The sequence below is a fragment of the Drosophila arizonae genome, chromosome 3 (genome assembly GCF_054131065.1).
Source record: "Drosophila arizonae isolate 15081-1271.41 chromosome 3, UAZ_ARI_1.0, whole genome shotgun sequence".
NCBI classification, from domain to species: domain Eukaryota; kingdom Metazoa; phylum Arthropoda; class Insecta; order Diptera; family Drosophilidae; genus Drosophila; species Drosophila arizonae.
This window is the reverse complement of record NC_142923.1, coordinates 16942245-16965318: the sequence shown is the minus strand read 5'-3', so window position 1 is coordinate 16965318 and position 23074 is coordinate 16942245. Positions and strand designations below refer to the sequence as shown.

At 37.5% G+C, this 23074-nt stretch overlaps 1 protein-coding gene and 2 long non-coding RNA genes across 18 annotated transcripts; 1 reads left to right on the top strand and 2 right to left on the bottom strand.

Moving 5' to 3' along the window:
• Window positions 1–2791: 2791 nt before the first annotated feature.
• LOC149269791 (uncharacterized) lies at window positions 2792–4089 on the bottom strand. The gene is made up of 3 exons (XR_016269304.1): window positions 3696–4089; window positions 3596–3635; window positions 2792–3493 (listed from the first exon to the last, which is right to left on the bottom strand). It is a non-coding gene; the product is annotated as an uncharacterized LOC149269791 (long non-coding RNA).
• Window positions 3999–22756, top strand: dac (dachshund family transcription factor). Of its 16 annotated transcripts, none has more exons than XM_089464830.1 (11): window positions 3999–4204; window positions 5545–6748; window positions 9118–9144; window positions 14671–14828; window positions 16352–16789; window positions 16862–17131; window positions 17266–17808; window positions 17963–18046; window positions 20575–20775; window positions 20957–21367; window positions 21612–22756. In XM_089464830.1, the coding sequence occupies exons 2-11, from the start codon at window positions 5640–5642 to the stop codon at window positions 21743–21745; spliced, it is 3375 nt and encodes a 1124-aa protein (XP_089320956.1). In that variant the 5' UTR covers window positions 3999–4204; window positions 5545–5639; the 3' UTR covers window positions 21746–22756. The 16 variants fall into 16 exon arrangements, with proteins under 16 accessions (XP_089320956.1, XP_089320958.1, XP_017858653.1 ...); XM_089464829.1 differs by having other exon boundaries at window positions 4182–4608; XM_089464828.1 differs by having other exon boundaries at window positions 4182–4816.
• LOC149269790 (uncharacterized) lies at window positions 10426–11293 on the bottom strand. The gene is made up of 2 exons (XR_016269303.1): window positions 11101–11293; window positions 10426–10999 (listed from the first exon to the last, which is right to left on the bottom strand). It is a non-coding gene; the product is annotated as an uncharacterized LOC149269790 (long non-coding RNA).
• Window positions 22757–23074: the final 318 nt, after the last annotated feature.

Sequence of the window (23074 nt, the reverse complement as noted above, 5' to 3'; positions counted from 1 at the left end):
ATCATTTTGATATTTGTTTTAATTGACCAAGCATTGCCTTTATGATAAGATCAAATTATATCTCCATTAAATAGGATTACATATGTATAAATGTTGTATAAAATTTGTGAATATATATTTTCAGATGTAATGATTTCTTTTGACTTAAAAGAAACCCGATTATAATAATACACTAAGTAATTAAACAAAGTAAGTAAGTAAGTTATTAAACAAGTAAATTTTAATCAATATATAAATATTTATATTTTTTTTTAAAGTAGCTATCGGTCACGCAAAATTGGGGTTACCATATTCCTCGATACATTTAAATGAGTTATGTAGCAAACAGCTTGTTGTTATATGCTATTGGCGCGAATTTAAAGCAAATATTCGGATGCAAAAAATAAGCAAACAAATGTTAGACAGAGAACATATTCGCTTGACACTTTAATTAATGCCTTTGGAAATCTGGTAGACTAAAAAAAAAAAAAAAAAAAGAAAACAGACATGCGAAGAGGTGCGACTCGATACTAGTTATTGAAACAATAATTACATACATATATAAAATTGTACTCCGACTTCGATTTTAAAATGAAAGTTTAACAATATTTGTATATCTGCAGGCTTTTTAGGTCTTGAAATTGCAATTTTTATAAATATATATTTAGTAGTTGTTTTTATTTTCCCATAGCTCTCTAATGACCAATAAGATTTCCTAAAAATATTTTTATTTTACATTTTAGAAATATTTAAATGTTTTTTCAGACCAATCCGTCACTTGTAGAAGCTGAAAATATACATAGCTCCTTTCCAAGATTCCGTCATTTATTCCGACAATTATAATCAAATCAACTAAAAATTTGATTTCGGCCTAAACCATAACTGTGCATGAGCCACAAAAAAACATTAATTTAATGTTCAAAATGTTGAATTTGTAATTTTAACACAATTTCTTCTAGTATGTGAGGAAGAGAAGTTATTATTATTATTATTTTATTTTTATTTTTTCATATAATGTTATTAAGTTGCGATTTTTGATTTGATGATGTCATTTCTACAGGAGAAGTTTTATTTTTTTCTTACATATTCCAAGTTTCTTAAATGGGGTCATATATTGTCAAGAATTGTTAATGTATATTGGCAACTTTTATATATTAATTATTTATATATTAAATCATATATTGATGTTGATTGAAATGAGAAGCTTTAATATTTACATATAATAGAATATATGCATATGTGTGTAGAGTAGAGAATAAATACAGAAAAATATTTTTTAAACTGTTTAACTAGTTAACCACAAGTTTAAGTACATTAAAATGTGTGTGAAATTGTCACGAAAAATTTTTATTGCAAATCCTTATAACATATAGGAGAAACATATATAAAACTTATAGAACTTAAGTAGAGTTTTAGTTCATAGCCTTGTTTTATGATTTGTTACCAAGATGTATCCTTATTTATTTATTTATTTATTTATTGTTATCAAGAATTAATTCTAAATAACAATTTGTTAAGCCAGAGTGACAAAGGCCTTCAGGCATGATGTATCCTTATAATCATTGTTATATAATATAATACTATGAACTAGAGCTATGATCTGTAGTTTTATCTATTTATTAATGATATTCGCAGAGCAAAATATTGTGTTAAGATCAAACACTAAGATAATTGAACGATCCTAGAAAACATATTATTAATAGAGATCAATAGAAAAAAAAGAATATAGTTCTTAAAACAAGTATGTCCAGAAAAGAAATACAACACATATATTCAAATATATACATATGTTATATGTCCTTAGCCTGTGGTCCGTATAAGTTCTATTAAAATTTATGGTACAAATTAAGACATATTCCATTTTTAATTTTTGTTGTTTTTTATTTTATTTTTATATTCTCTTATAAAGCAAAATTTTAATACAAAGGAATTTCTATAATCGTTTTAAATACATATTTCAGTCTACAGAAAAGCAATGGGAATTATAATACTTGCCATAAAAGTACATATAGACACATATATATATATATATATATACACATACGAGTTCTTATAAATGTGTTTGTATGTATAACTGCAAATACATAAAAAAAACGTCTATGTATCAACATATACTCAGCTACATACAAACATACATATGTACAATGTGGGAAAAGAGCAGAACAAAAAAAAAAAAAAAAAAGAAATGTTCTCAAAAAAACACGGCAATGAGAAGAGAACGATTTCCGATTGGTGGCGCCAACTGAAATTGAATAAGATACACAAACACATATAACAGAAAGAATCGCCAGCGGCAGCCACTGGGAACAAATAATAGAATAAAAGAGAAGAAAACCCACAGCATTGACGCCGAGCACACACACACACTCATGCATTCGTATATACTCAAAATACATTCGTATATGGACATGGTATGTGTGTGTATATATGTTTGTATGCATGTATATATGTATGCATGCTACATTCATATAAAATACATACATATGTATATGTAAATATCAGAAGATGCCAAAAAGGTGCGACAACGACAAGTATTTGGTATTTTATTATAAGTATAAGCGCCCCAGGCCAGCCCCAAAAGTCGAGCATTCGTACTTGAGCAGGGCTCCCAACTCCTGCTATGTAGCCACACACGCACACACACGCTCACAGTGCATGTTTTAAAATGGCAACGAGTGCGAGCGGGATGGAAGGACGACTATTGCCAAACCGTTCAGAATCGAAGCAAAAAATTGCAAGAAATATAAATGCGACGCCGAAGACGAAATGGAAAATTGTGAAACGAATGAGAAACGAAAAGGGAAACGGTTGACAAACCCACAAATAGCATAAAAAAAACAGTGAATATATGAGATGGACTTCATCCCGAGCAGTAGCGGCGGCAGCAGCAGCAGCAGCTGTCTCGCTTACACACCCAAAAGCCGAGTTTGATAAGAATAGGGTAATGGCAATTCGAGTGTGTAGAGTAGGTTCAGCCAGCGGAGGGGTTCAAAAACTTTGTCATTTACTTTTTTAATTGAAATTAAAATGCTTTTCCAATAAGAAAATGAGCTGTGTAGCTAACAAAAATAAAGTAAAACGAATCGCTCGCTAAGCAGCTGCGCACAAGCTGCCACCAAGTCGGAGTCGAGATCGAAGTTTAACGTCGGGAGTACACGAAGTTTTTTGCAAATGCAATGCATTTATTTTAATTTACTCTGACATAAAGAAAAGCAAAAAGTAAAAAAAGGAGCCAACGAACAGAAATGCAAAACAATTGTCATTTGTTTATATAAGCGACGTCGGCCATTGGAGTGAGTGAGCGCGCGCTACTGGGCAGCGCTCACTCTCAACCATACACACACAATGCAAATATGTAAATGTGTCGCTCACGCTCCCTCATGTTTATTGGTTGCAAGCCACCTGCTCTGTGTGCACGTTGTATGTGCGCGTTGTGTAAGCGAGTGCGGTGCTTGCAATCCATTGAGAACAAGCGAGAGGGAGATTGAGCGAGAGAGAGAATGTACCCTGTTGCCTGAAACGAAATGAAATTGAAACGCAAATGAAATGAAATCGTCGCAATCAAAAAACGCCAAGCCAACAAACGAAATGAAAAAATAAATAAAACGAATGTTACCGTATTGTATAGGGCGGCGACAGCAGCGTCAGCGTCAGTGCTGCTTTTTAGGAAAGTTTGAGTGAGAGAGCGCTGTCAATGTATATATGTACATACATACATGCATCTGTGTGTGTGCTGCTTTTGCTGCTGCTGCTGCTAATTTTCTTCCGTCTCAGCCATCGTTCTCGTTCTGTCGTTTCTGCTTCTGTGTTTCATTTCATTTGTGTTTGTTTTTGTTTGTATTTTATTACGTTTGTCATTGTGTTTTCGGGGATGCTAACACAAGCGCACAAAGCCAGACAGCGTCAGAGACATACACACAGACAGAAGTAACTATTATATACCACTCCCACTTTCTGTTTGTATTGGTGTACAATTCAAACAGCAACGCATTCGTATACATATCGTTTCGGGTTTTGCACAATCGCAGATACACACACGCACACACTCACAGGCACACGCATACATACATCTGATTGTGTACATGTATATGTAATGTAGATGGGGCTGCAGCTACTACTGCTGGCGCTGCGGACGCCGAGGCTTGGTTTGAACACTGGAAACTGGCAACGAAACGAAACACATTTGGCTCGCCTTTCATTACGAATTTGTCATTCGTAAGCAAAGGTAATGCAATAAAAGTTTTGCGCGCGCATTTCCATTTTCGACTCTCGCGACATCGTGAACGAAAATGTATCTCGGTACATAACGGAACGACGCGCCTCGTGGTGTGGGTGTATAAAATATAAAGAAGAAGAAAAAAAAAGAAAATACATTTGATTCGTGTGTGTATGGCCTCTCGCTCTCTCACTCTCTTTCTCTGTCTAGCGCGTTACAGCGGCTTTACCAATTAATGTGTCTTTGTGTGTGGGAGGTTTGTGCGAGTAGTGAGTGACGATTCCCATTCGAATGCAATTCGTTTCGTTGATTTCTTGCAGTCTCAGTTATCGTCGTAGTCCTCTCGTGTGCTGTGCTCGTCGTGGCCTCAGCGCCAGCCAAAGGCCCCCAAAAAGCTCATTGACGCGCCGTCGGTACGCTAACGAATAACGGTTTACGTTCTCTCTCACTGTCGCCCAATTGGCGTTTTGCTGAGTTGGTGTTTGTTTTCCAATTCTGATTTGTGCAAAGATTATACAAGAATTTTGATTGAAAAATTAATAATAATAAAAAGAAACATATCGAATCAATAATGCAAGTTGAAACAAACTAACACAGAAATCAATAAAAAATATATTTAAAGTGCGTGTTCGCCTTATAGGAATATTAATTAAAATTAATTACGTTTAAATACAAATTATTTATGAGGTAAATTTCAGAGGAGTCCAGACTTGCTTGAGCTGATAATTGATAAAAAGAAAATTAAATCTGAAAGATTATAAATTAAATTAAATATTATATGTGAAAAATATTTCAAAAAGAAAGAATGTTATATTATTTTAGAACTAGGAGTTTTGAAAATGTATATAGTTTGTTTACTGAATTATTTCAGTAAATGTGCATATAATTTATATGTGCATATTATTTATATTATTTGAGATATATGCCCATTATATGCAAATTAATTATGGATTAGCTTCACGAAATACTTCAATGAAATACTTCTTTTTATATGCACTTATTTATATACTTATATCTGTAAAGTTCTAATCTCCAAAATAGTATACTTTTCAAATAGATTTCGATGTAGGTTTGCTTAAAAAATAATTTATTTCTTCAAGAATAATAAACTGTCAAAGTTGATTAGTAATTGATTAGACAAATAATCAGTAAAACAAAAAATGTTGATGGTTCCTGAGAATTCAAAGTCAAAGCTCACATAGAAGAAGAAATAAATATAGTTATATATACAACGCATACAAATTATAATAGCTAAAACGCTTTGAGTTTTTCTATGAAGTCAAGACTCCAAAAATAATTAAAAACGTATTAAACGTTCATTAATTATGTACAACGTGTCCATTTTTTAGTGAACTTTTAACATCGGCTAACAACAAAAAGAAGAAATATATATATGTATATAAACGGCAAAAGATAAACGTTTTTTGTTAACCAATGATGAAGCATGGATTCTATCAATGTCAGTAGCCAATCCGTGACAAGTGAATTCAGTGAACAACAACAGCAACAGCAACAGCAACAACAACAAGCCGATGAACGGTCAATGAACAACAACAATAATACAACAACAATCAACAACAACTACAATCAGAATCACAATCACAACCACAGTTATATCAATTGCAACAGCATCAGTGCTCACAAGATTTTGGTTGGCAGCAACATGAATACAACAGCAATGCTAATGCATCATCAGCAGCAACAGCAAGCGGCAGCTGCTGCCGCCGCCGCCGCTGCAGCGGCTCAGCAACAGCAACAACAGCAGCAACAGCAACAGCAGCAGCAACAGCAACAGCAGCAACAGCAACAGCAACAGAATGGCTGCCGAGATGGCAGCAACAGTTCACGTGGCGCTGGCGATGAGCGTCCAAATGGACGCAATTCGCACACGGGCAATGGTCGTGGCTCCAGCTGCTCGCCGGCCAGCAGTCCGACGCGTCATGGCAGCGCAGTGAGTCCGGTGAGCTCGTTGAATCACTCGATGATGGCACAAATGGCGCAACAGCAGCAACAGCAGCAGCAACAGCAACAACAGCAACATCACCAGCTCAGTCCGCCGCCGCATGTTGCCGGCGCATTGAGCACGGGTTTGGCACCTCGCATGCCGCACGGCTTGCCGCCGCATTCACTGGGCCTGCTCAATTCACTGCAGATGATGCATCATGCGTCGCCGCTGGAGCTGATGGCTGCTGCTCATCATCATGTGCCACCGCGTTCATATAACTCACCGCCGCCCATTTCCACCTCAGATCCGAGTGCCAACGAGTGCAAGCTGGTGGAGTATCGTGGCCAGAAGGTCGCTGCGTTCATAATTAGCAACGAGACAATGTTATGCCTGCCGCAGGCCTTTGAGCTATTCCTCAAGCATCTGGTGGGTGGCCTGCATACGGTCTATACGAAACTGAAGCGCTTGGACATTGTGCCGCTCGTTTGCAATGTGGAGCAGGTGCGAATATTGCGTGGCCTGGGCGCCATACAGCCGGGCGTCAATCGCTGCAAGCTGCTCAGCTGTAAGGACTTTGATGTGCTCTATAGAGACTGCACCACGGCCAGGTATGCATATGAGAATTGTTGTTCAAATTGTTCAATTTTTACTTATTTCCTGTTCACGTACGGCGGCCCGTTGCGTGAGACCCGACCAAAGCCCATTTACATTTACCCCTCCCTTCCGTCATAGGCATAGTCATAGGCATAGGCATAGGCATAGGTTGAAGCGAAACGCATTGGCTATGCAAATAGTTTGCAAAAATATATTAAGTCTATCGCATATCGATTGATTTCTGGGCGGGGAGGGCACGGGTAGGCAACTAATCAAGAAACTTTTGCCTCTGATGACATTTGGCGGAAATACGCAATGCAAACCGTACTGCACATGCCCAGCCCACTCTGTAGCCAAACTCAAACTGGAGTTTCAATTGTTAACTAACTACCTCTATATATGTATATATATAATATATACATATATAATCGTTGCGTAAATTTGTTAACGATTCTAACAACAGTTTGCAAATAGTTTTTACCTTTTGTTGTTGCCCAACACACAAATCGCATATTCGACGCGTGCGGTGCCCTGTCAAAGCATTTCCGTTTCGATTATAAATAACAGCAGCAACAACAACAGCAGCAGCAGCAACAACAACAACACTGCCTTAACCTAGTTACTATATAAGGCCTTAAATATTTATATAAATACATGCATATATGCAATTCGTATTCAGTATCTAAATCTGAAATGATTATTACATTATAGAAATTATTAAAAAAAAAAAAATTATACATATTTTGAGATCTTGTAGCCTATAAATATGTTATCAGCTCTTTCAGCTAAATTTAAAAGCATTTGGGAAATTTAACAAAATTTTATTCATTAATTAGACAAACAGTTTCTGATTTGATTTAACTAACATAAAGCAAGGCAAATATTTAGAAAATGTATAGGCAAATGTTGGGAGTTCATTTAGACCAAAGATTTTTGGTATTCAATTTAAAAACAATTTGAAAATCAGTATTCCATGAAAAGGGCTTAAAATATAGTTGGAGAATTATGATAAATAATAAATAGGGATGCATTTTTTTCATTTTGGGATTTATGAAGAGAACATAAAAAAAAAAATTAAAAAAAAAATCACTACTTAAAATATATGATATATATTGAAAATATGAAATATAGCTACAGTTTTCAAAATGAGAAATTTATGATTTATAACAATTATTTATTATAAAATTTGAAAAAAATCTGTGCAAAACATGAAACTTTTCAACATTTTAAAGAATTTTTATATAATTATTTTATTTTTTCATATTTAATACAATATATATTTCGACATTATATATTGTTTTTTAATATTTAAAATATATTATATTATACATTTAAAAAAAAATTTAATTTAAAATATATAAAAAATTTGATCATAGGAATTAAATAATTCATAGAATCATAGAATAATAGAAAACAGAAAATATTTGAGGTATATAATATTTATGATATTATCGAAAATATATGTTATATGAAATAATAAATATATATTTAAATATGCAAAACGCAAAATGTTCTATGTTTTGTGTGCACGCCATCAGAAGGCAACATAAATAAGACAACAGACATATGTAATTGGAGAGTGTTTTTTAGTTGGGTCTCAGTGAGCCAGTTGGCCTGTCCTTCAGAGGAGAAAACCACGGGTATCTGCAAAACCGCGAGCCGCATAAATGCAATGAAAAACAATATAGTTAATTATGGAAACAGTGCTCCAAAGTGCACATGCGCTGAGCAGAATTTCCAAGGGCCTCAGTTCCAGGTCTCGGGGTGCGCTCAACCAATTGAAGAACAGTTAAAAATGCGGTTAAACCTATTATTAGCTTGAAAGACTTGCGTAAAATTGAAACAAGTAGAGAATTGGGCGCTGACAGAGCCACAAAACTGACCAAAAAAAGGGTAAAGCTAAAAAAACCGCTAAAGGCAGTTGGCAGTTTTATAGAGCCTGGCCAAGGGCCTGCCGGGCGCTCGCTGTAGCTGTTAACGGCAACAAAAGGGCAACACGGGAAACCAGAGGAACAGAGGAACAGAGGCGCAGAGGAATCGAGCGGAATAGAGGGGAAACGGGGGAACAGAGGAACAGGGCTGGTACAAGTTGCACCCCATTGCGTTTATATTCTGTGAGCCAGGGTAATTATAAAATGTAGTTGTTGCTGCTTGCACGGGTCTGCCAAGGGTTAAGGCGTGTGCATTTTCACACCCGCTTGCCCGCCATGTGTACATAAATGAAACATAATTCTAAAGTTCTCTCTCTCTCTGTATTTTTTTTTTTATTTTGCTCTGTCGAAGCTTACACACACACACACAATTGTTTCTCCTTTTCTTCTTCTTTTTTTTTTGTATAGTACGATACTTCACTTGTCTCTTGTTCTTCTCTTTTTAATTGCAGATGCCTATCGATCAAGCCGCCAGAGAGGTAAACACACAAGTATAATAAATAAAAAAAAAAGAAAAAAAAAAAAAAAAAAAAACTATGGCAATCTGTTGAAATCGCAAATCAATCGTACATTGAGCTGTGCGTTCTGTGTGCACTTGAGAGTTTTTAGAGCGAAAAAATGTTTGTTATTAAATTAATTGCATAATGCGGAAATGGGCCGAACCGCGAGCCCGGATGTTATAGGACCCTAAAAATTAAATAAATAGAGCGTGTTAAAGTTTACTCTTTTACGTAAGGATAACACAAATGTGGATCAATCTACAAAGCAGTTTCATACTCTTGACAAATGTGATCTGATGCCGCCACACATTCAATGATATTTTGGAAACTTTCTTTATTTTTCACTCTAAAAATACTCGAGAGCTCAGCCGTTTTTCGTTATTTTGCAATATTTTTTTTTATTATTATATTTGTTTGCCTTTTTGTCGCGACTTCTATTTCATGATATCCTCTATTGACAATTTTTGTTATCCCAAAAAACTACACATTGACCCGGAAATGAATGAATTCACTTTTCCCCCCTTATCTGTCAACCCATCCATCTATCAGTCTATCAAGTCTGAGTCCATCAACTAGTTTGTCAGTTCTTTCAATCGATTGATTTGCCAAATTCTCTGGCAAATTGAATTTGATCTCATCTGACGCTTGGCTGTCTCTTTGGTCCGTCGCATTGACCAAAACGTCGTTTAGAGTTGCGCGCGGCATCCACAAAGTCACTTTGTTGTTGTTGTTGTGGTGGTTCGAGGTGGGGCAACAATTCGCTCGTGGATCAACGTTGCTATACTTGAGTTGCTAGAGACACTCCTTTTGACTCGATTCGATTTCGCTTGGCGTGCCTAATAGTGCGACTACGTATGTAAATGAAAGCATTAGGGAAAATATATATGTGTGTGTGTATGTATATAGATGTGTGTGATATAGTGAGTGTGTGACAAATGAAAATATTTTACTAATAACTAAATTTAAAATTCATTAAATTATCAACTGTTAATGACTAATTCATCATTAACATTTTAAATTTTAATAAGACCGGAAATTTCCAAAAAATATTAAAATTTTTAATCAAATTTTTTATTCCATAAAAAAAATGTTTGACAATATTAAATCAATATTTCAATAATTATGAAGTATTTCCACAATTTGAAGTGTTTTCAAATAAATCTAAAAACAATTTACACATAAATATATAAATATTTCTGAAGCATTTGCCGACTGGCTATACAACTCCATAAATCAATTTTTTTTTTTTTTTTAATATAGTTTTTGAGAAAAGTAAATTTCCCGTTGCACTGCTTCTGTTAGACAGATGTGAGCTTCAATCCTCGGTTGTTTGATGATTCGAATTTGCATTTCTCAAGTGCGACTTAATTGAGTGGAACAAAATAGTAAAGAAGAAGAAAACCCAAAGCTAATATAAATGAAGCAACAATAGATCAATTTATTTTTATAATAAATAATTACAAAGAACTACAAAAAAAAAAGGAAAATGCGGCTAATATTCTCTTAGCAGCATTTGCAACAAATATATGTATATGTCTATATATATATAGCATACTATATCTGTAGTAGAGGACGTTGGAGTTGCAGTGAATGTCTGTGTATCTGCGAGCTGAGCTGTTTGTAAGAAAACACGACACCCAACAACGACGACGACGACGACGACGACGGCTACGGCGACGGCGACGTTGTAGCATGCTTTGTAATTCAGTATGCGAACTAAATGAGTTATTAGCACGCCAATTGAAAATTGAAGTCAACAAAAATCATCAAGAGAAACAAGAAAAGCGACTTGCCTGAGGCGACTAGCCATACTCGCTGGACTGTGAGAGCTCCACTGGAAAAAAGAGAGAAGAAAACAAATTACAAATTGTATGCCAGCCTTAGAAATTGCTAGCCAAAATCCTTAATTAGAGCCGACTACTGCGTATTACTTACACAAATATATATCTTTATGGGAGGTCTGGAACAAAAAAAACGTACTGTATTCTGGTTGGCAATGTGAATTTGGCTTAGACACTTTGCTCAAACTGAATTAGATTGCTCAGTTAGCTAAGGGGAAAATATTATTTGAATATGTTTGTTAACTGTAAACATAAATGTGCTTTGCCTACTCTCAGCTACTATTTCTAGCTGTCTATTCAAGGTGCATTTGTCAATGGGCGACAGCAGCTAGTGCAATTTGTTAGCTCCCCACTTTTGTGTTCTCCACAACTCAGTGAACTTAAGCCCCCAATTAGTATTGTGTATCTCCCCCTATATATGTATATGCATTCTTGAGGGCCGTAAAACTATGTGAATGTCGTGTCATTTGTACGTTTGCATGTCGTTTTTACAATGAGTTCCTAGCATTGGCTCTAAGCTCGATAGTTGCGTAAGGCGGCGCTTCATGGAAATTCGCGTTGACTCTGGTTCAATCAATCGGCAAAGAAATCGAAGTCAACTTCAAACGACTTGGAGGCTTCTTCTGAGAATTTGTGCAGGTCGACTAACTCGGTGAATCGAGCCGTAGGAATCAATTTGTTGCCCATGTAGATTCAATTAAAGCCACTGTTAGCGGCGCATAATTGAAATATGTAAATTTCGCTGGCAATTAACTGCAGTGCAGTTGGCGATTTGAACTGCAATCAAATGCTTGTGGATGTGAGGTGGCAACGTCGCAATAAATTTAATTGATTTGCCAATGCGAAACAGCGACAACAGCTTGGCTCCGGGCAGTGGGTTAAGCACAGCTTGTATGAGATCTCTGGTGTCTGGTCTGGCCTCTCTACATGCTCGACTCCCAGTTCCAGTCGCAGTCTCAGTTCGAGTTCGAGTTCTGCCTGTGAAAGCTCTCTGACAAATGTCTGGGCAACGCCCCACAGTTTAGGCAATTGCAATTGCAATTGCATTCATCCAATTCTGTTTTGTGTTCGTTTTGTTGCTTGCAACACTTTGCGCAGAGCAGGACTCGATCACAATTCAATGTTTCACAGATCGGCTGTCCCTTGAGCATTGAAATACACTTGGCGAAATACACAGCTGCAAACTGGTTCGCTCTCTGCCAGCTAAATGCCCTCCTCAGCCGAGCAAATTGTTATATCGTCTGTATAAGTAGCAATTGCGAACCAGTTTGCATGCTTTGCTCCTCTTCCTCTTCCTGACTAGACGTTTGTTGTTGTTGTTTTTTTCTTATGTTATGCAGTTAAATTTTGGGCAAAATTCTCAAGTCAAGTGCATGATCAAAATCAAGAATGTTTGATCTTGAGTTTAAACTGACAGTGGATTATGTTTATACATATATATTTTGACCCATATTAAGAAGAGATTTAGCTAATGTGGCTCTGCCTGATCAGAGTATTAATCTGAAGGTTCAAATCAAATGGAACAAAGATATTAAAATAAACTTTGCTGAATATACTACAAGCTGTAATTCAAAGAGAAGAATTTATTATTATATTATGTCAGCATATTACTTCATCATGAATATTTGTATCTTAATATTATATATAGATTTTTATTTTGCTATATTTACCTTTTGATTGCGTTAGTTTATTAAAAGTTAATGCAAAAGATATATACATTTATGCTTGTAAATTTTTGCAATAATTTTCATGCAACAACATTTAAAAATTATCAAGCCTGTCGAGTTTATTTAATTTATTACTATTTTAATCAAACTTCAGTTTCTTACGAAGAATAAGTAGCAGAAATTCTGTTGTTTTTTAGCTAACGCATTTCTCTTGTTGACTTGCCCTAAATTTCTATTTACCCATGAAGAACATTCTCCACGTGTAAATCATGAGACCTTATCCATGAAGGTATACAAATTGCTTATTCCAGTTAAACCGATTTCTGACTAGCTCAATCAAAACAGATGTATGTACATAGTATGTACATTTCAAGCTTGAGAGTCAGAGCTACTCCCAAGACATGTTTCAACGGAAGTTAGCATCGGAATGGACGCCTGCTTATCGGTGGCCCTGTTTACAGCAATCAGAATGAGAAAAGAATGAAAAAAAAAAGAGAGAAGAGAGTGTTGCTAGCAGATGTTGTTTGCTCCAGCTGTCGCCATTTCTTTAGTTTTAATAAATTCATTAACTTGACTGACGCTTGTTTTGCACGTCATAGAGAAAAAAAAAAAAAAAAATTTTAAAATAATAATGAAAAAATAAAACACTTTCGCTAGGGTCTTCGCTTTGAGTCTTTCGCAACGATTCTAGTAAGTGCATTGGCGCTGGCTCTCTTTACATGACCCGCAAGGCCATGTCCACAGTGCCTCTCAGTGTGCGTGTGTGTGTGTGTACGTATGTGTCATAGGCACAATTAAATCTTCCGAGTCGGCGCTTACATTCAAATATTGATATTTATTGTTGAAATAACTGTAAATATTTGCAATCGCTTTATGGAGTGCAACTCTATCAGGGCAATAGCAGCAGCAGCAGCAGCAGCAGCTTCTTCTGGACCCACGCACAATTATAAATTGTTCAATCTGTGCCCACATTGCTACCGGAGTTTATTTGCTTGTTGCTGTTTGCCCCAGGTAAACAACAGGTAGGCACAATTTTTTTTTTTTTTTTTTTTTTTTTAATTTGGGTAATTGTTAATTGTTGTTGACTGCGGCTACTGGAGATAGTTGAGCTGCACGGAGTCTCTCTATTTGCATTTAGTTCCTGAGTATTTGCGGCAGACGCAGCTAATGTTTGTTAATATTTATCTGAATAACTTGTTTATCATAAATAGCTTCGCTCTGACTGCTGTGTAAACTTGTTTGTGCCTTAGCCTTAGCTAATCGTACGTACGTCAAGTATTTGCTTAAGGCTTATTCAAATATTTTTTAAGCAAATAGTAACAGTTTCTAATGAAAATTATACGAGAATTTATATTGCTATAGTCACAGTTGAAAATTTTTTTTTTTGTGTTAATAAAACAATGTTGGAAATTTAATAAAAAATGTTGAGCCACGCAGTTTGTTGATATATTCTATTCAGCCATCAGAATTTACATTTACAGAGATCTTTACATTTTGGAGTCTGAATAAGAATATATACATATATTACGTCAGCTTATTTATTTTATTACTGATATATTTTTTATTTTTTATTTTTGCAAAAATGAATTTATGTTATTTAAATTCTAATAATATTTCATCATTCAACTGTTGTCCTACAACCTGCCTGCTTTTTCTTGTCTTATCCGTGCAACTAAATTTACTAGGAAAAATTATAATCAACTAAAATTAAAAAAAATGTTTAAAATTTTTTATAAACAAATACCCTTATTATAAAAATTGAAATGCTCGAAGAAACTCTCAAGCCACACTTCTATTTATATTATATATATGAAAATATATATACATATATATGCGCATATATGTATATTTATAAGCAGCATAAAATAGCCACCGAAATTTTTGTTACGCCAGTAAGTTGTGTGTGATCTCATTTGCCTTCAACCCATTTCGTTTGGTGTGCTACAGCTGCTCTATACTGATACCAAGCCAATTGTCATTGCTTTCAACCCAAACAGTAACTCTCTGCAATTCCGCAGTTCCAGACCGGGTAGACCACCAAAACGTGGCCCAGTTGGCCTCTCGCTGCCGCCCACGCACCTAACACAGCATCCGCAGCTGAAGAAGCACAGACTGGACAATGGCGACTATGCCTACGAGAATGGCCATATTAGTGGTAAGTAAAGAAATTCAACATTTATTCAAGTGCAATTTTGTCGTTGCCTTTTTGGCCATTTGCCTTAGACCAATCTTAGCCCATTCGCATTGAATATCTGTTATGGCCGTCGGCGCCGCCATAATCACGATTTACAAGCAGCGAACAAATCGATTTTACCAATTGCCGAAACGCACTTGAAATGGTAATAAAATCATTTGAGATTCGCAGCCAAGTGGCTTTTGGGCTAACTGTTTCACTACTCGTGCAGCCAATTGGAAGTTGCAAAAAAACCAAAAAAAAAAAAGAAAACTGTGAGAGAGTGCGAGAGAGAGAGGGCGAAGTTTGTGTGATTTGTGGATGCCTTGATTATAAGTTTGGCGAACGGATACATATACACAATGCGCAATTGTTTCGGTTTCAGCTACAAGTTTGTGCACGTTCCCAATTCTGAGCAGTTGCCAGTTGCCAGTTGCCAGTTGCCAGTTGCGCGAGTTCCCAGCTTCAAGTTCAGATAAATGCCCATTTGTCCAAGGCAAGCAATCAAATCGAAAACGTTTCGACTCGCCACTATGTGATTTGTACAGGAAATCGCATTTAAAGAGTTACAAACAGACATTGCTCGGACTTATGACTGCTGCTGCTCCAAGTGCTGCTCCGACTCCGACTCCGACTGCTGCTGCTGTTGTTCGAATTGTGTTTCATGTCTGTATCCAGGCATTGTAATTATTTTAAGTACTTCAAGATACTTGCCCATACCAAAGTAACGCTCGCAATTAATTGATTTTTACATATTTGTTGGCTCTCTATGAATTCCTGAAGCGTCTGACAACTTCGGCCACGCCCCATTTTATTAATGTGTCTGAGCCAACGCACAATATCAGATACATCTATCAAAAAAAGATCTCATCCTCTTTCTTTAGAACCATGCGCCGTCGGCGCCTCTTTACAGAGAACTCGAAATCCATACAGTTGTTGTTTAGCCAAGTCATTCCTCAATCCCTACAAAGCAGCTGAAAATCGAGAAAAAAAAATTACATCTGAGTGAATTGTGGGGCGTTGATTTTTGAGTGATATTGCACTATTTCCACTAATCTGATGAACCATTGCAACAAACATATTGTTATTGCATTGTGAATGCATTAAAAATATTTTTAGCATTGAAACTATTTAAGGTTAATCCGCTAATACTTATTAAATTTCAATATTTAAGCATATATAAAAATATTTATTTACAATTTAATATTATATTTATTTATATATCTTTAAATATAATATTTTTATTGGAAACAAATAAAGTAAATTACATAAATAATAAAATGTTTATCAAATTTAGTTTGATAATTACATATATTATTTTTAGGGAATTTTTCTTAACGAAATTTTAAATTTTATTTTTTTCTTATAAATAAATATGGAAAAAGTTGTTACTATCATTCGTGAAATTTTAATTTATAAATATATGTGTTAATGCTTTCATAATGCTTGCACTCGAATATTGTCTCAGTCTTTTCTGAATCAATAATACTCAAAGCCTTTCACAGTCTTCGACTATTTCCATCCTAATTGTGTTGCAGATATAAATCGTATGGAGAAGTCGCCGCTATTGGCCAACGGCTATAATCCTCCACCCATAAACCATATGGCCTTTATGCAAATCAATGCTCATCATCCTGGCGCTGCGGCACTCATGTCACCCGGCATGCCGCCGCATGGGCTCCACGCTCGTCCCGAGAGTCAAATGTTGAAGGCGGCGGCACAAAATGCTGGCATGTCGGCAGCCAACATGGATGCATTGGCTCGATCGGGCATTTGGGAGAATTGTCGTGCCGCCTACGAAGATATAGTGAAGCACTTAGAGCGTCTGCGCGAGGAGCGCACGGATGAAAGGCAACAGGCTATATGCGCCGGTGGAATCGATCGTTGCGGCAGTGTTGTGAATGAGCGGGAATTGAAGCCGAGAGATCTGAGTTCGCGCAATTGTAAGGCATACAGACGGACGGTGGCTGTTGAGGAAAGTGCTGATAAGTTGTTTCGATTTGCGTACCCCCCAGGCTCCCCCACGCGCCAAAGTCCAGTTCTCAATCTGAGCAAGTCCGGCGGCAATACGGACCACGGCGGCAGCAACTGCGACGCTGGCAGCGAGCGCAGCGATTGCCTCTCGGCAGCGGCATCGCCGCGTGGGTCGCGCAGCCTCGACGAAGGCAGTCGCAGCGTTGGCGGCGGCCCCATAATTGGCGTCGAGGACGATGAGGAGGAAGAGAATCTCAGTGATGAGAACCAATCCGAAGTCGATGAACGTTGCCTGGGCAAAGACGATGAAGGTGAGTAAACTTTGCTTTTCTCTGCGATAAGTGAAAACTCTGACTCGCTGACTCGCTGACTCGCTGAATGGCTGACTGGCTGACTCGCTGACTCTACTAACGCTGCTGACGCTGCTTTGTGTGCCTTTTAACAGACTTGAGTGACACGGAGCGTGATAATCTATCCACGGGTTCGGCGGCCGCTACTGCCGCCGCTGCCGCAGCCGCTGCTCATTTGCATCAACATGCTGCAGCCGCTTCGCACCATCATCAGGCCCATCAGGCACATCATCTGAGCGTGGTGGGCTCGCCGACCGCCGATGTGGCTGCGGCCGCTGCACTGCAGCATCAGCGCGCGCTCAACTACTCGCAGCTAGCGGCTGCCGCTGCCGTGGCCAATGGGGCAGCCGCTGGAGCGAATGCGGCAGCAGCCGCCGCAGCAGCAGTTGCAGCCAATGGACCCTCAACTGCCGGCGGTCGGGCATTGACGCCTAACGAGGCCTTGTTGTCATCGAATGATGGAACTGCGGCAGCCGCTGCTCTCGCTGGCGGATTGGCGCTGGGTCCGCTCGGCCTCGATTCCCATGCGGTTGTGCCCGCCAGCTCTACGGAAACATTGCTGCGGAATATCCAAAGCCTGCTCAAAGTGGCTGCAGACAACGCCAGGCAGCAGGAGCGCCAGCTCAGCTATGAGAAAGGTAAGCTTCAAGAATAGCAAGAACACAAATTATGTCTTTCCCATATGCTAAACAAATCGTGCTCTTTGTGACCGTAAATAATGTTGCACTCTTCTCTTTCCTCTCTCATTTCTCGTTTCTCATTTCTCGTTTCTTCACATACTTTTCCACATAGCCGAGCTTAAGATGGATGTTTTACGCGAACGCGAGGTCAAAGATTCCCTCGAAAGACAACTTGTCGATGAGCGCAAATTGCGTGGTAAGTTTAAAGATCTAACATAATTATTTATTAACAATTTGTGGCTATTGAGCATAATCAATGATAAATTATATAAGGAAAAATCTAAAATTACGTGGGCAATTTGCACATTTATCGAATCGCTGAGCTGGAAAATACGCGTTCTCTAATCGATTACAGAACAAGAATGCCGAAACAATTAATTTATTTAATTAGAAAAAAATTGCAAGAACATGGTAAATTTGATTTCAAGTGAAAGTGTTTAGCTTCAATAAAGCGAAAATGTATATGAATGCAAAAGCGCCTCAGTTTAGCTCTGGCTAATCAAATCAGCAACCATTCAGTCAGTCAGTCAGTCAGTCAGTCAGAGCAAAGATTTGATATTCATATCTAAATATGAACATTTATAGCCTGTGTCTGTCTATTTATAATATTGTATGAATTCTGCGTGATATTGAATTTAGCGCCAAGCCAATCCCTTTTGCCTGAAGGAGCCGAGTCGTTCCAGTCGCCCGAGTGTGCCTATGCCGACTCCAATCGTGTGCGCTTAATGTAAGCTGACTCAAATGACAATGACACCTGATATGTCGATGTCGATGTCGATGTCGACTGGCCCACTCTTGCGCACTTCTCGTCTTTCTCTGTCGGCGCTCTCTGGTGGTCGTTCTGTTCGTTTCGCCGGACTCGAATAGGTTTTAAGTCCGAAAAGCTGCCGTTCTCTCTGACTCCGGCTCTGACTCTGGCTGTGGCTCTGGTTCTGGTTCTGGGGCGACCTTTTCAAGAGAAATCACAATTCAAATGAATTTAATATCATTTCATTATTTAGTTACACTCGAACGATTGGCAAAAAGTAGCAACTCCATCGTCGACTACGACAACGCCACATCATTAGAGGCGGCACTCTGGGGGGGCGGGGGCACGAGCACTGGGTCTCTCGACTCGAGTCTTTCAGTCTGGAATTTGAGTTGCTTTTGGTTACAGACAAAAAACTTTGATTTGACGCACACACAAAAATCTTTTAATTGGTTGTTATTATATTTTATGATGACTCCAAAGGCGAGTTCTGAAAGGGTTGTCAAATGCTGCGGGTGTGAGAGCCCTGCCGTTAGAATAGAGCCCTAAGGGTGAGTCTGTTGGCAACAGTGTCAACGCGATCTCAAAAATGTTTCGATTGTAATAAATTTGTGAAATATGAAACCAAAAACAGTTAATTACTAAGATGGCAGGCTATTAAATATCATCCTACTATACCAAACAGAAAAATTAATTTGTATGCTCCCATTTGATAATTATAAATTATCTTATATACAAATTAATATCAAAGCCAAATTCACATTTTCCATCATTTCTGAGCCAGCAAACACTTTGGGTTTTCCTCTTATATAGCCAACTAATTGTATGATGCCATGTGAGCGCTTTCAAATTATGTTTTGGGGCCGACATTTGGAATAGCCTTCACTTATTTGTAAATGCAAATTTGAGTTCCAAAAATTGTTAACTCTGAACTGTAATTGTGGTTGGCTTCAGTTCGCTTTCATATGCGGGGTATATTGATTTTCAAACATTGTATGTAAGAGATGTAGGGATATGTAGAGAACTTTATTTTTCTCTCTTGGATATCGTAGATGTGTATAAATATAAATAGAAATAAATCGTAGATATGTATAATTAAAATATTAAAAATCTGTTTTACAACTTTTTGAAATCGGGAGTTATTAGTTGAAAAAACTTTTCATGAGTGCTTGGGTATGTAATTCGGAAAATCTGAAGCTAAATTTTTCTACTACTACTTCAATTCAGTAGAAAACTTTGCATATATACAAATCGACTGCAGTTGCTAATTCCACCCATAATAACTCAAGTTTCCTTCAAATTGCGAGTAGCCAATCATTCAGTGAGCCAAACACAATTTATGCAATGGAATTGAGCTTTGTGTATGTGTGTGTGTGTGTGTGTGTGGGCCCCACACTACATTGATATTACTTCAGCAACACAGGCATCTAATTGCCATTAATAATAAAGCAAGCCGATAAATATCTTGTGGCTGTCGAACATGCCAGCAAATCGGCCAATGAAATGAAAGATTGAGTGCAGCAGAGCAAAAGGAATGAGATAAAAAAGAGAGAAAAAAAAACATAAAATATCTTTGCAAATTTGGTATTCGAATCGATAGGTTCGACTGGAAAATAGTTTTGCTTAAGCGGTCTGCAGACTTCGTCGTGCTGCATTTGCTACACCCTTTAAATGGCTATTACCACGCTTGACTAACCTAATTAATGCTGATTTGATGATGTACCAGTTTCACAGACTTAACTGTCGGACGGTAAGAATTAGCACACGTGACGATAAATCGATTGAGTTAATAGACTTTTATATGAGTTCATTAGGCAGGGAGTGTAACTATATATATATGTATAATATAAGAGAATTGTAATTTATTTAGCCATGAGCAGCGGCTTATAAAACAATTCATATCAATCATTTGACAACTATTAATAAATATTTAGTTAACCTTTTTAAATCCCTTTTCATTTCCGTTCATTTCACAGTGCTCTATCAGAAGCGTTTTCGACGCGAGCGCAAAATTCGCATGCGATATCAACAGCAGCTGGGCGACGACAGCAGTAAAGGCAACGCAGGTGCGAGCGCCAGCAATGTCACCTGCAGCGAGGCTGAGCTGGGCGCTGGCAGTGGCACGGCTGATGGCAAGTGCAGCAATGTTGGCAGTGATGGGGCTGAAGCGCCAAAAGGTAAGTGCTGAAAAGGCAGAGGAGCAGAAGGCCACACAGACCAGACACAGACAAAAGCATGGCTAACAAAACGTATCCCGTCTATCCCCAACGCCTTTCGCTTTCGGCTCTCTCGATCCTTCCTGCGCCCAACGCTTTGATAACCAACACAGCGCCCTCTGTTTTGTTTTTAAATCCATAGATACTGACTGCGGCAGTCGAGGCGGCAGCGATAAGTCTGACAAGTCCTTAAGCTCCTCGTGTGATGTGACCAGCCAAACGGTGCAAGCGCCATCCGCCTCACACTCGGATCCACCCACACACTTTAAACGCGAGCCGCACTCCGACCACGAGGGCTCCATGGAGCGCCAACAGTGCAGCAGCGCCACGCGCGACAACGAGCCGCGCTGCTCCAGTCGTGACCGCGAGGACCAACCACCGCCCATTGCTGCCTCAGTGACTGCTGCCGCTGCTGCTGTCGCTGCCGAGGGCAGCCTGGCAGCAGCCGCTGCTGTTGCTGCCGCTACGGCTGCCACTGGCAACGGCAAGGCCACTTGGAGCTATCCAGGCATCGATCTGATGGCCACCGGCGCCTTCTGGCAAAACTATTCGGGTAAGCTTAAATAGAAAATATTTTTACAAACTTATTTTATCTCCAATTGAAAAGTAGAGTAAATGCGTTTTTATATATCCGACAAATGAGTGTATATATAGATATGTATTCACATATATAGATCTGTAGATATATGGATATGTATTCTGAACTCTGTTTCCATCTTCAAGTCCATTTAAGTTAACTCCTATCGTCGCCATCAGCTGGTCATATATTTATTGCCTATTTCATTATATTTTGAAAGAATCCCTTGCACAGGAGCTGGAAATGGAGCGCAAGACACGCGCTGCGAATGCTGAGCGCGATGTCAAGAGTCCATTGTCAGAGAGACCAACGGCATATTACAAGAACTCGGTGCTCTTTGGGAGCGCTAACTAAGCTCCATGCGATCGCAGTGTTGCCAAGGTGCAACACGGATATTTGATCTCAAAGTGCAATCCAGGTGACAGCATGTGACCGGACCAAATATGCAGAACTCCAACAGTTAATACAGCAATCTTATGTATATAACTATTTATAGGGTATAGTCTATGTTTTAAAACAACTGAAAGAAGTTTGAAATATTTAAAGCAAAAGCATCACAAATATTTGAAAACAAAAAAACAGCTATTTTGTACATATTTTTACATAGCTTAAACATAAAGAAAAGAGTAAAGAAAATAAAGTGAAATTTAATTAAATATGTACTTCCGACACCAACACATAAAGCTTAGAGAACGCTTTAGGCTTATGGATAGCATAACTAGCATTTTGTACATAGGCATGTAAAGGCTTTTAATTAATATTAGTGCTGGGCTGCCTAATCTTGGCTTCGACTAGTACGAGTAGTTGGCGAACGTACACCCACACACACACACACACACACACACACACAGACACACTTTGATCATATAATATAACATTGTATTTAATTTATTACATGTAACTATTTATGTATGTATTCAACTCGGAGAACATTTTAGAGAGCGCTTTATAGTGTTTTAAAATTAGGTATTAAATTATTGGTATTGGCGTCAGTGAGCTGCTGCCGGGCGGAAATAATGTTACGATGTTTTTAATTTATTTATTAGCTTAGAAGCGCATTAATCTATACTAATTTTATAAATAAAACACTACAAGTATTGCATATGCTTACCCATTGAACCGAACAAACAATTTAATATTAAAATAAAATAAATATAAATTTAATTATACATACATAAATGTATTTATAGTAAATGCAAGAGTTGGGCAAAAATAAAGATTATTAGAAATAAATACAGTCCCGATTGAAAAATGTGTTATAAACTCGACATTAAACATATATATAAAAATAAATAAATAAATATATATTTTAACGCTTCATATGCTATTATATATATATATATATATATATACTAAAAAAATATAAACATTACATTAACAATAGTCACAATAGTCACTAAACATAAAATCTAAAACATAATAAATACATTGAAACAATAGTGTTAAAACATATTGTGCAACATTTCTCGCTGCTCGCTGCTAACATTAATATACAAATTATTACAATAATACCATTAAAATAATACAGACAACAATTGCAAATATACATACAAAAAAACAAAAACCAGCAACAAGAGAATAGTAACTCTAACAAAAAAGTGAAGTTTAAAGTAATACATAATAAATTATTATTGCAAAAGTATTTCAAAAATTAAATTTCGTTTTCATGTTTGGGTATATTTA